This window comes from Gallus gallus, chromosome 9 (assembly GCF_016699485.2).
Source record: "Gallus gallus isolate bGalGal1 chromosome 9, bGalGal1.mat.broiler.GRCg7b, whole genome shotgun sequence".
Taxonomy (NCBI): domain Eukaryota; kingdom Metazoa; phylum Chordata; class Aves; order Galliformes; family Phasianidae; genus Gallus; species Gallus gallus.
In genome coordinates, this window is record NC_052540.1 from 4,231,323 (window position 1) to 4,246,002 (window position 14,680).

At 50.4% G+C, this 14,680-nt stretch overlaps 1 protein-coding gene across 3 annotated transcripts in view; it reads left to right on the plus strand.

Annotated features, from left to right (window-relative positions):
• Positions 1-14,680, plus strand: part of SLCO2A1 (solute carrier organic anion transporter family member 2A1) — a 41,771-nt gene that overhangs the window by 26,394 nt on the left and 697 nt on the right. For 2 of the 3 annotated variants that reach the window (XM_046898410.1, NM_001198927.2), the window contains 11 exon segments: positions 1,015-1,177; positions 3,856-4,071; positions 5,813-5,911; positions 7,618-7,751; positions 8,446-8,527; positions 9,513-9,677; positions 10,007-10,196; positions 12,144-12,303; positions 13,554-13,723; positions 14,272-14,336; positions 14,462-14,582. In XM_046898410.1, the coding sequence (XP_046754366.1) occupies positions 1,015-1,177; positions 3,856-4,071; positions 5,813-5,911; positions 7,618-7,751; positions 8,446-8,527; positions 9,513-9,677; positions 10,007-10,196; positions 12,144-12,303; positions 13,554-13,723; positions 14,272-14,336; positions 14,462-14,582 (1,565 nt within the window). 3 annotated transcript variants of the gene reach the window in all.

The window sequence follows — 14,680 nt, forward strand, 5'->3', positions numbered from 1 at the left end:
TTGCCTATGGCTGCTCTTCTTGCGTGGGATCTTTGATCAACGGGCTCTGGGAACTGGGAATCCTCCTGGGACCTTGGAGATGTAGGTGCCCAGGTCTTATCCCAACCAATGCACGCAGCCAAGGTTAAAAAGAAAAATTCAGCGAAGGACATCACACTGGTTAGAAGTAGGCACAAACCACAAAAAAGAAGAGACCCAATGTAGAGGGCTGTACCATGTCATCCAAAACTGACATAACAATGTCTTACAAAGTATTCTACTGCTCACAGCAGCAATACAGCAGTAACCCTTGCGCTCCTTATCCAAATTATTTAAACTCATGTGAGCTTATGCTTCGAGATGTAATTCCAAATCAAAATCCAGCATTCCTTGCACTGTAATCTTTGCTTGCCCAGTCTGTAGCAATTCCAAGAACAAAAACCACAAGCAGACAAACAAGGGATCCCATGTAAACATGTATAAAAAGGATATATACGTGCTGGGGTTAAAATGTATAGCTTGTCTCACACGGCTGAGAAAAAGCCATGTAATGGTAATTTTTGTGTGCTCGTCCTGTTGCCTGAAAGCAAACATCTGATGTCACAAACATTTGCAATGAGCTGTACTTTGTACCTTATCTTGTGTTGGCTTAGAATTATGGGAATGAAGGTGATAAACTAAGTTTCTTGCTGGATTTGAGGGAATCATCAGGTTTTTGCCACATCTTATGGAGTGGGGAACACGTGGGTGGTGAGCGGAGCCCCAGCCAGATCCTAGGCAGGTTGTGAAGCAGGCTCTGATGACAAGGGATGCACACAGGGAGCTAAGGCCTGCTGGCTTTTGATAAGAAGGAAGCAGTGATTGCTATGAATCTGCAGAGTGAAGCTGAGGGTTGTCCTGTTCCAGCTTTTAGGAGGGTCAAACAAGCATGAGTGACTAAGCAAGCTCTCTACTCATTTGGACATGATCATCGGGGACCTGTCTTTCTCTGAGGCATCTCCTAATGTCCTTCCTGTTTCACTTTGCTCTTTCCAGATCGGCAATGTGGTCCTCATCATCTTTGTCAGCTACTTCGGCAGCCGAGTGCACCGCCCACGGGTGATTGGAGCTGGGGGGCTGCTGCTGGCACTGGGAGCCTTCCTGGTGACCCTGCCCCACTTCCTCTCAGACCCCTATGAATACACCACACTTAGTGCTGGTAAGTGCCCCCATCCTTCCTGAGGAGGGGATATTAGGAGAAAGCAGAGCGGGAGATCTTCCCCTGGTCCTGTTGTGACCATGTGGGTAGTGGCCATGCACAGGAGAAGAGTCAACCAAGGGCTAAGGGCTAACATCACTCTTGGTTCTTGATGTAGATATATGCATCTTGAATTCACCCTCCATGGGCACATCAGTGCTGTGCTCCACCAGGTCTTGTCTTAGCATGGGGATGAAGAACCTCAATTCACCCTCTATGGACACTCAGATGTCCTGGTCTTCTCCTCCTTGTGTCTTCCCCAAATGCCTTATGGTCATGTAGGATATCTGAAGGAGCACACATAATTGGTTGAGGGCCAACCACCTCACAAGAGCAAAACTATGAGCACGAAGCACAAATGCAGGATGCAGCAATCCATTGTACAGTTCTGGGTGGTGACACCACTTTCAAGCTGTTCTTGCCTGCAAAAGTCAAAGAAAAGCCACCAACAAAGAGGTGACTGTGCTTCCCCAAAAGGGGGAGGGCAGTTATATCCACTCCATGAAGAATTTGGAGTGCTTAGAGGGACTTAAGGCACGGATTTACTATTTGAGGCCCAACTTCAGTATAGTTTTGCAACCCCTTCTGAATGTGATAATAGCACGTGGTGTCCCTTCTGCCTCTTCTGGACATCTTGCTTGAGCCACAGTTTTGTTTTTGGAGATGATGCTTGTATCCTTATAACTTTGGAGGAACCCCTTCATTTCTGTGATTTTCTTGGAGGGGAGGGCAGTGGTGCATTTAGAAATTTTGGATATTAGGAAAAACTCAGCAAGAGTGGTAATGCATTGTCACACACTGCCCAGGGAGGTGAGGGAGCCACTGGAGGTGTTCAGAGCCATGGAGATGTGACACTGAAGGACGTGGTCAGTGGGCACGTTGGGGTGGGCTGGGGTTGGACCTAGGGATCTTAGAGGTCTTTTCCAACCACAGTGATTCTGTGTTCTATGATTCTAATTCCCAAGGGCACGCAAAGGCTCTGCAGTGCCTTCAGCTTTTCTGAATGCTGAGCTCGGTTCATGCCAGAACAGTCCTGCCCACATCAGTCTTGTCGGGATGGTTGGTATATACTCAGTACTGATATACTCAAGATGTTTGTAGCCATGGTGTGTGTTGGTTCTCACATGCTCTGAGGGTGAAGCAGTCCATCTGGCCGATGAGAAAGCTTCAAAGAGGAGTACTAATGTGTATGCCCCATCCCTGCTCTAGCCAGTAAGAGACTTAATGGCTTCTGATTTAACTGGGCAGGCTTTGGGAACCAGCTGGTGTGCACGATGCCAGCTCCTGTTTCAGAACGCAGGACTCAGCCAAGCTGCAGTCCCCATGCTGTGCCACCAAGGGGGTGGCAGAGGTCACCCCACACCTCTGGTTAGGAGGTGCTTTCTCCTGGAGAGGCTTGTAATCCGTGCTGCAGGAGCCGTGGCTTTGTCAGGGAGCCGATGGGTTGCTTTGGCTGCGAGTTTGCCACCACAGGAGGTGTTCATGGTCCGCCTGCTCAGCACAATGGGACTCCATGCATGGGCAGGGAGCAAAGCACAAGGAAGGGTTCTGCTCGCAGGTTCCTCCCATCCCTGCTCCCCCTGAACAGGGGAGCTCTGCTTTGCCAGGTGTGGGAAGGCCGGTGCCACCCAACTGGGGCCGGATCCTGGTCCCACCAGTGAGCAATGACCGCTGAGACGGAAAAAACCAGTCCTGGGTTAGATTGTCCTTGTTTAACTTCTGTGGCTCTCACTGCTGCTGCCATAAAATCTTTATTAGCCAAGGAGGCTCCTTCTGTCTGGCGGCACAGACCCTCCTGGCCGTGCAGCTGCAATTGAGCTCACGTCAGGAATTTTGTGGTGACTATTAGGAATGTACCGCCACGATATGCCAATGAGAGCCCCCAGTCACCAGGCAAGCATTTGGGTCTCTCATTTCTGCTTGCTCAGAGGCATAGAAAATCCACAGTTAATACACGAGTGAGGAAGGTGCGATCGAAATGTAGAAAAGAAATTACAAAGAGCAATAATAACAAAAAAAGCCAGGAGGGGAAGAGCGAACAGGAGCAGACCAGAGCTTACTTTGTTTGCTCAGTAACACAGTCATTTTGCAGGCAAAACAGGTTTTTCCATCCATTGCTGAATATTTACACTTTCCCACCGGCTCCGAGAAGGGCTGCTGTCACTTGGCCGAGCCCAGCACTGCTGCAGCCACAATGAAGAGTTTTTTTATTCTCCCCTGACGGCCTGAATGTGACTCAGTGCAATGGGGTTGCAGGGCTGACCTTTCTCCTCTGCACTTGCAAAAATTACTTTGCTTCCTTCTTCTTTAATGTGATAAAACCCACAGCTGAGCTGTTCGCTACCCTGAGCCGAGTGCAGTACCCCAGGGGGGTAAAGGTGATGAGGAGTGCTAAACAAAACAAGCAATCCATCCCAACTCCAACAGCATGCACCTAGGGACAGACTTGGAAGACAGCTAATGTTTGCAGATTTAATGCAGCTGTGCAGAGGAGAGGTGGGAATTAGGGTCAGCCTGAGCTGGGAGGTGAAAATTAGGGTCAGCCTGAGCCAATTTATCACTACATGCCCCAGCAGTATCGATGTAGGAGCAGGTAGGAGTGTGCTCAGCTCTGTGATGCTCCTTCTTTTCCATTGCAGGTAACAAAAGCCAGGTCCAGCCTGAGCTCTGCTATGCAGAGAACAAGTTTGTGTGCCCGAATGCCACCCAGGACCCCCAGAAGGAGGCCAGCAGCATATGGGCAATGATGGTCATTGCCCAGCTGTTGGCTGGAATTGGGACCGTTCCCATCCAGCCCTTTGGGATCTCCTACGTGGATGACTTTGCAGAAGCAAACAATTCTCCGCTGTATGTTGGTGAGTAGGAAGAGCGTTGCTTTGTGTCGCTTTTTTTTTTCCTTCAGGCGTTCAAGCTGAGCTGGAGAGGGGCTCCTGGCCTCCAGGGCATGGGGTGAGCATACAGAGGGACTCAGGTGAGATCAGCCCCATGACGGTGCCCCGTTCCTTGTCAGCCAGCTGTTCTCTGTAGGGCTTTGTTTATGGTGTGGGTGTTAGGGAGATAAAGAACTGGGGCAAGGGGATGAGGTGGCTGAGATGGAGCTTCTCACTTGTGTTAATGTCTGGGAGAACGTTCCACCTTCCATAGGCAGAAGTAGTATGGGAGCCTTCCCTGAGGCCATTGCCTGTTCTTACGGAGCATCAGTTGGTTGGGCTTTAACCAGAGGTATGATGGCCTACAGGAGCTGGTTAATGCAGGTTTTGCAGCAAAGCTGACAATTTTGCCATGGAATTGGCCATCTGGCCCTGCCTGGTTCTTACCCCGAGGCTCAAGAGGACTTCTGAGCCCAAACGGTGGGAGCTGGCATCGGTGTTACACCGCCCTTTTTCCATGTGAATGGCAAAGCCCAGCTGGGGCTGGTGTGCCTACGTGAGCTTCAAGTTTGGTTATCTGAAAACGTGATACTGGAAGTTATTTAAAAATCTGATTCCCCCCTGAGTGACAAACAATGTCTTCAAAGCAGCCAACGGCTTCAATGTGATTTAGGAAATAAAAGCGGATGTTCCAAAATAAGATAGGCACTTAAGGAGAAGAGGAAGCCTTAGGGCTTGGGCTCTCAGGGACAGGCGTTGGACAAGCCCTGAGGAGCTTGGCAGGCTCTGCAGACTCGTCTCGCATCTCCTGTAAAGGCCTGGTTTGTTCCTGACTGCATAGGTGGTCATTTTAGGGCCATGGGAATGTCCCTGAGGAGGGGAACGGCTACTGTGCATCTAGGCTGCCTCAATACAGCGTAAATGCCATTCGTTGGTGCTTGAGTCTTGTTATGTTCTAGGGGAAAAAAAGAGCTTCTTCCAGGAAGGAAACTCAGATCTTCTCATTCCAAGGAAGTCAAAAGGAAACATTTTCACCTCATGGGTTTGGTCCGAGCTATCTGCTTCTGGGGCAGGAATAGGTCAGAAGAACCAAGGGTGATATGCTGCCCTTTCTGCTCTCCCTGAGTCAACATGTTTCATTTCCACTGATGTTTTGAACAAACAATTTTTGCTTGTCTCTAAAAGAGTGAGGTGACAGCTTTGTTTTTGTTTATTTTTTCTTGCCTTCTGTGTGAGGGTTAGAGTTTCAATCACTACAGGAGCCCCAGAGCCACCTCATTACCTTCCTGCAGCTCAACCTGCGGCTCCCTGCTTGGTCACAGAGTAACACCAGTACATCCTGTGGTTTAGCACATCCACAGGACAACAGGAAAGACAACAAGGGGGAATGGCTTTAACTAAAAGAGGGGAAATTTAGGTTGGATGTGAGGAAGAAATTCTTTACTCAGAGGGTGGTGAGGCCCTGGCACTGCTGCCCAGAGAAGCGTGGGTGCCCCATACGTGGAGGTGCCCAAGGCCAGGATGGATGGGGCCCTGGGCAGCCTGAGCTGGTGGGGAGTAAGGATGGAGCTCAATGATCTTTAATGTCTCTTCCGACCCAAGCCATTCTATGATCCTATGATTTTTCTCCTTTGCGTGTTGTAGCATCATTCTTTTTCCATGTGGGAAGACAAAAGCCATGTCTGAATGAAGCTGTGACCTACTCACACTCTGCTCCTTTTCCCAGCCATCCTCTTTGCCATCGCGGTGTTCGGCCCTGCGTTTGGGTACCTGCTGGGCTCTGTGGTGCTGCGGCTCTTTGTGGACATTGGCAGAGTTGACATGGGTGAGTATTTCTCAAGTCAGGATGGTCTTTCTAAAAGCCGTCTGTGAATCAGAGGATTGCTCTGAGAGAACTGGAGGTAGAATGCGCTCTTTGCTCTTGTATCTCAAATAAATGGACCTGGGATAGCACCCCAGGGTCACTTCTCCACCATCTCTCCATAAGGAAGGCTACAGATGGACCTGAGGTTGCCATGGAAGCAGTGCTCTGCAGCAGGGACATCTCAGTGTCCTGCTCAGTATGGTGGTCATTGCTGCCCACTGCTCCCATGCTGAGGAGGTGCCTTACTGTGCAGTGCCAGAGAGGATCAGGGTCAGCCAAAGCATCCAGCAGGGAGAAGACACCCAGGGGGCAGCCACTGTCCTGCATGTCCATGGGAAGTCTTGATTCAGGTTGGATGTGAGGAAAATCTTCTTCTAAGAGTGGTCAGACACTAGAACAGACTGCCCAGGTGGGATCGCTGTCCTTGGAGTTGTTCAAGAACCGCTGAAGTTTAGTGAGCAGTGTTGGTGGTAGGTGAACACTGGACTAGATGACCTTAGAGGTCTTTTCCAACCTTAATGATCCTATGATTCCACTCAGTCTCCTGCCCACCACCCTTCACGAGCATCTGCAGAGATGGAACCAAGCTGGCACCACCACAGGTCTTATTTCCTCTATTCAAAGTCTGTGCTTATTATTCCTGGTAACTTAATCACTAAAGAATTCTCCCTGGCTTCATCAATAATGTGGCTTTTCCTGTGTTTCCTTTGAGAGATCAGAGCCTGCCTGACATATTTGTCCCGTGCCTGATAAGAATAATAAATGAACCCAAGACAGGAAACAGCAAAAATCCTTGGCTCGCACCCTGTGGCAGCAGATAGATATAGCATCTCCTGCCCCATCGCTGCATGATGATGTCCACATCCGCAGTGGATCGGTGCCTTCGGGGCAGTGAGGCAATTGTTCAGTGGGGTGGGAGCCACTGCTTCAGTGCCCTGGGCAGGAAGCCACCCCTGAGCCCTCTCAAAAAGTCCCTGCAGTGGGGAGGTGCGCTACTCGTGCCAAGCCAAGCAAGCCTTTAACCTCGGGTGAGCAGCTGGAGGATGTCCACATTGGGATGGAGCAGTGCTTGTCTCTCCTCTGTTTTCCGGACAAAGGGTGTGAGCACCCAGAGTTTTGTCCACTCGGAAGCTATTCTCGTTAGAAGTGTTCTTCTGCCAGCACGACGCTACGTGAGTTATTGAGTATGGAATAGTGAGAGAAGAGGCATTTCCAGGAAAGTGCCTTTTTCCCATCTCACCTGGGTAGCCTGGGAAGATAGCATGGTCCCAACCCAACCGTGCGCCCGGATAGAGGAGGTTGGATCCGGGGCCCCTGTAGTCACTGTCTGGCTGCAGTGTCTGGACCCATGCCATCAGTGCACCGTGATGTTGATTATATGTGTCCCATGGGTACCAGTGAGGCTCAGAGCAGTTTGGGTGGGGACTGGTGTGGAAAGTCCAACCACACCCACATATATGGGCAGAGGAACTCACTGATGCCCAGAAGCCAGGGCTCATATTGATACAAGCTGGTGGGAGCTCTCACCTCCCTTCATTTGCCACACCAGCAGAGAGACCCACAGACCGTGCTCACACCACTTTGTCCATTCTTACATGGACATATTTCCCTTTTACCACTGAACTCCTAGAGGCAGAGCTCTGATGATGGGTTTTTGTGTCTTGCAGCAACGGTGACCCTGACCTCTCAGGACCAGCGGTGGATCGGAGCCTGGTGGCTGGGGCTGCTGATCTCCTCTGGCTGCTTGGTGCTCACGTCCATTCCTTACTTCTTTTTCCCTCGGTACATGCTGAAGGGAAAGGTGAGGCTCCATCTCATGAGCACCTTTCCAGGGTAGGGTGGTGGCTGCAGGTGGTTTTAGGGTTCCTCTTTGGTAGGAGTCTGTCCTCGGTGACTTCACCCTGCCAGTGTGTCCAGCTCCCTGTCGGTGACAGTGACCATATCTCAACACCCTACCACAACGCCTTCTGTGAGGTTACAGTCACTGTTTGAAAAATGGGCTTTTTGTTCGGAAAAAAAAAATGGGAAGAAACAAGGCAAGTTTCCCATTAAAACAAATTTAAAAAAAGACATAGAGCTATCAAAACATTCCACTTCAGTATTTTCAAAGCCAAGCCTCATTGGTTCTGTTTCAAAAAAAATAGTGTTTGGGGGATTTTTGGTCGTGTTTAATCACTGATTCTTTAAAGGTCAAAATCAAATCCCAAATATTTCAGGATTACTGTTGAAGGACCCACCAGGCTGGAGCTGGCCTGTCTCCAACTCCCATTTCCCCTTTTTTTTCAGAATTTAAGAAGCAATATCTTCCTTCTGGTCAGAGTTCAAAGCTTTCCAAGCTCTTAAAACCTCTCTGAGTTGAGTCTTGTGGCTCTACTCAAGGGTCAAAGATGCCCACGATGGGCTCTGCTGCTCCCTGGCCTTGCTGAGTCCCAGGACCGCACCAGCCAGGCACCCGCGCTCCTCCCATGACAGGATGCTCTTCTCTCCCTCCCCAGGACCCAAGCTCAGAGGATGGCATGCTGAGGAAGATGGAGAAGAGGGAATTTGAAGAAACCTCCCTCCTGGAATTTATCAAAAGTAAAGAGCTGACTTTTACAGGCGAGGGTGGATGGGGGTGCAGGGAGGTGGCATGTCCCATATCCCATGTTAGACTGGGCTGGGAGGACACTACAACATCAACAATTACAGGTTGACCTCAACTGTGTTGGGTAGAGATGCCAGTCAGGCCCCTCCAAGGCCATAGCACGTGGGCACAAATCTTCCCTAAGAACTAATAGGATGAGAGAGGATGGCCTCAAGTTATGCCAAGGGAAGTTCTGGTTCAATATTAAGAAAATCCTCTCCAAGAGAGCGGTGATGCACTGGAATGGGCTGCCCAGGAAAATGGTGGAGTTAACATCTCTGGAAGTGCTCATGAACCGTGGAGATATGGTACGGAGGAACTTAGTGGGCAGTATTGATGGTAGGTGGATGGTTGGACTAGATGATTTTAGTGGTCTTTTCTAGCCTTAATGATTCTACGACTGCTGGAGGAGGGACGCTGCTTCCCTCCTGCTCTTAGTCACCAGCATTGAGGTTTGAATTGTTTCTGATGGTAGTTTTGAGGTTCTTAGATGATATGAGGCTCCATAAGGAGCCGTGGTGCTGCTGGTGCTGCCAGGTGTCAGCTCACCATCTCATTTATGAGTAGCTGTGGATTTCACTGGTGAAAGGGACCATGTGATGACCTTTCTTAGGCTCATAATGACTTGTTTCCTGTTGAAGTCACTCCCTCCCCATCCACTCCAGTCACATCCTGTGGCCGTCAGCCCCCTCTTCTCTATCTCATTGAGCTTTGGTGGATGCTGGCACTCAGCTAGAAGAGGAAAGCTAATTAGAGGCCAAATAAACAGACCTGCTTCTGAGAGGCCTGGAGTCAGTCTGCCTGGGCTGCTAGACCAGGATGTCCTGGCCGGCAGGGGAACGCAGTGTCCCATCAGGAAACCACGCTGTCTTCCTCAGCCACAGGAGCTGTGTCGGGACCTTGTAGCTAAAATTTGTTTTTCCTGCTGTTTCCTCACAGGTTTCCCAAAGATCTTCCTCAAGCTGCTCCTCAACCCCCTGTTTATCCTCCTGGTGCTTGCTCAGTGCAGCTTCTCGTCTGTCATTGCGGGTCTTTCCACCTTCCTCAACAAGTTCCTGGAGAAGCAGTACGGCGCTACTTCCTCTTATGCCAACTTTCTCATCGGTGAGCAGGGAACGACCACATCTGTTCGCTTGCTCTTGGGGGCCAGAGCAGCTCTTGTTGGAAGTGCACGTGGGTGAAGCAGGTCTGCATTGCTCTGATGCTGAAAGAAGTTGGCCAAAACAAGCGATTATGCACCAAGGCTTGCTAATACATCTCCAAGTGAAGCTCCCGAGGCTGAGATTTCTCATAGGTGTCAGCTGTTTGGGTCTTGGTCTGTCTTGAGTAACAGTCTGTGGATTCTCCCAGCCACCATGAGGTCCCCGACCTCCAGCCAGCAGCAAGGTGCCTGGCAGGCAGGACCCCTGCCTGATGCCTTCGTTCCTCTGCAGGAGCCATCAACCTGCCAGCAGCAGCGCTTGGGATGCTCTTAGGAGGAATCATCATGAAACGCTTCGCCTTCTCCCTCCGGGCCATCCCCCGGTTCTCCGTGGTGGTTCTGGTTTTCTCCATTCTCATCTGCCTGCCCATTTTCTTCATGGGCTGCTCCACAGGGCTCATCGATGGGATCTACCCCTCCAGGTAATGCAGGCACTTGGGTTGTTCCCAGCTTTGTGTTCCTCCCCTCTCCAGCTCTTGACTTGAATATCCATGGGGTCACTCCTGGAGGAGAGATATGCACTATACAGCACAGGAAACTTGGAAGGGCATTTATTCCTGATTTCTCAGGGGTATATTTTTCTCTCTAGCCCTGGATTTCTAGGAGGAAAGTAGTAGTGTTAATGCCCATGTCCACGTGGAACGTGCTGCTCTTGTTCCAGCTGGACATCACCTTTCTGCTCACCTGGGTGGAAACCTTTGACTGTTACCCTATTTTTTCTTTTAGTTATTGAAGTGACATTCAGCCTCCACCCCAGGCTTGCTGTCAAGTGTATCATGCACAGGTCATTTGCACTGTCAGCATATCTGCAAGGCACTTTTGGACACATTTCCCTTTGCCAATGATAGAGCTCCTTTCCCATGGTACAGTGAGGGACAGGGCTCTTCATGCCCAGTTAAAAAAAAAAAAAAAGATAAAACAACAAACTCATGCCTGGACAGCATTTTACAATTTTGTTCTAAGGTCTGTATGGCATGTAATATTAATTCAGGATCATACAGGAGTCCACCGAGGTGTTGTCATCCCTGTTGGCATCCCCATTGGCTTTTTTCTTGAGAGAAAGACTTTGTGCCCTCAGCTCAAGCTCAGATGCCACATGCTATACTTTGGAAGGCATCTTGCCCTCATGGTGCTCATCTCTTGCTGGTAACATTAGCCCTGCTGGCACTCAGCAGACTTGACGGGGTTTGCTGGTGGAATGGGAAGCTGGTAGGTGGACTTGCGTGACAAAAAGGAGGCTGGAGGAAGGCAGAGATTCATTTCATGTTTGCAACTACTGTCCTTAGCTCACCTTCAGCTTTTTCTGCAGTTCAGTGTAGCACATGAGATGGGCCACGTGGAGCTGTAGGGTCTGGGGAGCTTGGTGGATCTTTCACCCTCTAGCAGCTCTGGAGCTCACAGAGCTACTGCTGTCTGCATGCTGAGACATGAGTCCATGAGAGGCACGGGACTGTTTGGGAAAGGCCCATACTGGAGTTGTCAGTGCTCCCATTTGTAGCAGCTGCCTTGTGCTGGCAGGAACATGGCAGCACTGCCTAACCCACCCAAGGGATTGTCCCATTGGATGCCACATCCAAGTGGACCCTTCCTTCTTCTCATCAAAGACTTCAGCAGGGACGTGCCCCCCAGAAACAGTTGCATTCTCCATATCCCACAGTCCCAGCTCTGTCATCTTCTCCCCTCTGCCTCTCCTTCTGCAACACCTGCAAGAGCCCAGTGCCCAAACTGCTCTGATCACTCCTAGCCATAGCCTTCAGAAACATGAAAACACCATTCCCCTTGAGCTCCAGGTGCTGTGAGCCAGGCAGACTGTGCCCACCAGCCCCAGGATGGACCCCAGGCAGGCAGAGGGTGCTGCTCCAGCAGCTGAGCTCCCTTGAGTAGTGAGGCAAGACAGAACAGATCATTTAGCTTATCCTCTTGCCTTACCCGCTGCCATCAGGTCTGTCTGGAAGTGAGCCCACTTCCAGTTGTCGTCTGGATGGCGTTTCCAGCTGGGGCTCCTCGCGCATCTGTTTGTGCGGTTTTGGATGGAGCCCAGTTAACATTTCTCCAGGCATTTGTTGATTAGTTTTCAGCTGGGGAAAAAAAAAAAAAAGAGAGAAAAAAGAAGTGTGTGAGCACTTGTTTGCAGACATAACATAATTACGGGCTGCTAAGTTCCCTATGCGCTGCAGAGGTACCTGCAGGGGATCGGGGTCTGGCACAAGGCCAGCCTGCTCCTGGCAGCATCCCAGCACACATAGGAACAGGGAAACCAGTTAGCTAAGAAGAGGACTGGGGAGGGATTGTTTTTTTCTTTCTGCCCTATTTCTACTTTTTTATTATTATTAATTTTTTGTTTTTTTTTTTTTTTTCTTCTTTGGCAGGACACTGAGTTCCCAGCCACAGGTTAAGGCTCCGAGCGGGTGCCACTGCTCCGAGCACATCTTTCACCCGGTGTGTGGAGAAAACAATGTGGAGTACATCTCGCCCTGCTTCGCCGGCTGCACCAACAGCAGCACCGATTCCTCAGCTCCCAGACAGGTGGTGAGTAGTGGGAGCAGGATGTGGCCACCAAGCTGAGCTGTTGTGGCTGTGCCGAGATCCAAAGCATTTCCAGAAGGATTGAGGTTTTGCAATGAGTGCGCCTTGCTTGTTGGTCACAGTGGAGATTATTGCAGTGCTGTAGGTATTTGGATGCAGTAATGTGGTAGAGCCATTTGGATATTTGAGTTACTCTTTAAGGGTCTAAGAGAGGCCTCTAGATCAACTGACCTTGTTGACTTCGACTTGACAGGACAAGGGCTAATGGCTTTGAACCAAAAGAGGGGAAATTTAGGTTGGATGTTAGGAAGAAGTTCTTTACTCAGAGAGTGGTGAGGCTCTGGCACTGCTGCCCAGAGAAGTGGAGTGCCACACCTCTGGGGGTGCTGAGGGCCGGGCTGGATGGGGTCCTGGGCAGCCTGAGCTGGTGGGGAGCAGTCAGCCCAGGGCAAGGGTGGGACAGGGTGTGCTGTAAGGTCCTTTCCAACACAAACCATTCAGTGATTCTATGGACTTGCCAGGTTGTTAACCCTTCTAGGTCTGCCACTTGTGAACAGAGAAGGTCTTGTGTGTGAGGCGGTGATTGGTGGCCATTTTGGCCATAGTGACCATGAAGTAGTCAAATTTTAAAATATTTGCTGACAGGAAGAAAGCTGCTACAAAAACCTCGACTCTGGTGATGGGAGAGGAGATTTTAGGCTGCTCAGGAAATTATAGTTAGTAAGGTCTCCTAGGAAAATTGCTTTTGAGCAGGAAGACCTGGGTCTACCTGAAGGGCAGGCGGGCCCTGCATTGGCTGGAAAGCCCTGGGACAAGTAGGGAATGGTGACATGTCCCCTTGCAGGGGGTTGGGGCACCCAACAGGATGCCATGGCCATATCATTGGAGCTGATGCTTCCATCGCTCCTTTGTCAGACCACACCACTTGACACATAGAATCACAGAATCATTAAGGTTGGTAAGACCACTAAGATCATGACCATCAATCATTTATGGTTGGACTGGATGATCCTGTGGGTCTTTTCCAACCTTAGCAATTCTATGATTCTATGATCACCAGGTCCAACTCAAACCCATTCCTGTGACCATCCAGACCATGTCCCTCAGTGTGACATCTACCCTTTTCTTGAACACCTCCAGGGATGATGACTCTACCACCCCCCCGGGAACCTGTGTCAATGTCCCACCCCTCTCATAGCGTGACTAGGGGAGTTTTACATGTTTGTCTGTTTGTTTTCCAATGTTTCCAGCAGATCTACAGGAACTGTTCCCAGATCTCTGCTGCCAGTGGGCTGTCCTCTGCCAAGACAGGCTCCTGTCCCTTCAGCTGCTCCCACATGCTCCTCCCTGCCGTCTTCCTCATCTCCTTTGCTGCCCTGGTGGCCTGCCTGTGTCACAACCCCCTCTACATGATGGTGTTACGGTGAGCCCTGGGCAGGGGGGTTAGTGGGGCAACAAGTTTGAGCTGCATAAAAGATCTGAGGAGGACACTTGTTTACCAAGTGATCAAGTTTTGCAGGTTTCTCTTTCATCAGAAGCAGGAGGGTGTGAGGAAGCAGGAACCCCCCTGTTTTAATGCTTTGAGTGCTCTTGCTGAAGAGCAACTCCTTCCTTCCCACCCCTGGCTGTGAAGTGGAGCAATTCCCTGAACAGTAGAATGTTTCCTATTTCAGCACTGTTCTTCCTTGCATTTTGTGTCAGGGTGAATGGAGCAGAGCCTTACTTAAGAACAAAACCCTATGCTGTAGCATCCCTACAAATTTTCACCCCAGATCCCATCAGATATCCCGGCAGCTCTCCCTGGTGCAGACCTGAGCTCCTCCTAATCCTCATGGGGCCATTCAACCTCTGTTCTCCATTCCAAACTGGAAAAACTGGGGATTAATCGGGTCTGTGGCTATGAACCTGACACTGAAACCAGAAGAGCACTGCTGCCACCAGCTCTGATCTCACGTGGCTTCTCCATTGCAGGGTGGTGAACCAGGATGAGAAGTCATTTGCCATTGGGGTCCAGTTCTTGCTGATGAGGTTGCTGGGTGAGTGACTGCCTCCTGATAAGGCTGAGGGGTGACAGGGCCCTCTGAGGCTTGCTAGAGGCACAGGACCTCCTGGAAGGCAGCAGGTGGGCAGAGAGCCTGACCTGGTCCTTTCTTCTCCAAAGCCTGGCTGCCGGCTCCAGCCATGTTTGGTGCCCTCATCGACTCCTCCTGCATCTACTGGCAGAAACAGTGCTCACAGCGTCGCTTCTGCGCCTACTACAACAACGACTTCTTTCGCAACAGGTACCTGTCCCCAGCTGTGGCACCTGGAGCTGCCATGGGGACAGTCCCCAAAGCTGGCCTCCGGGTCCGCCTCCAGATAGGGCATCTCCCTCCTCTTC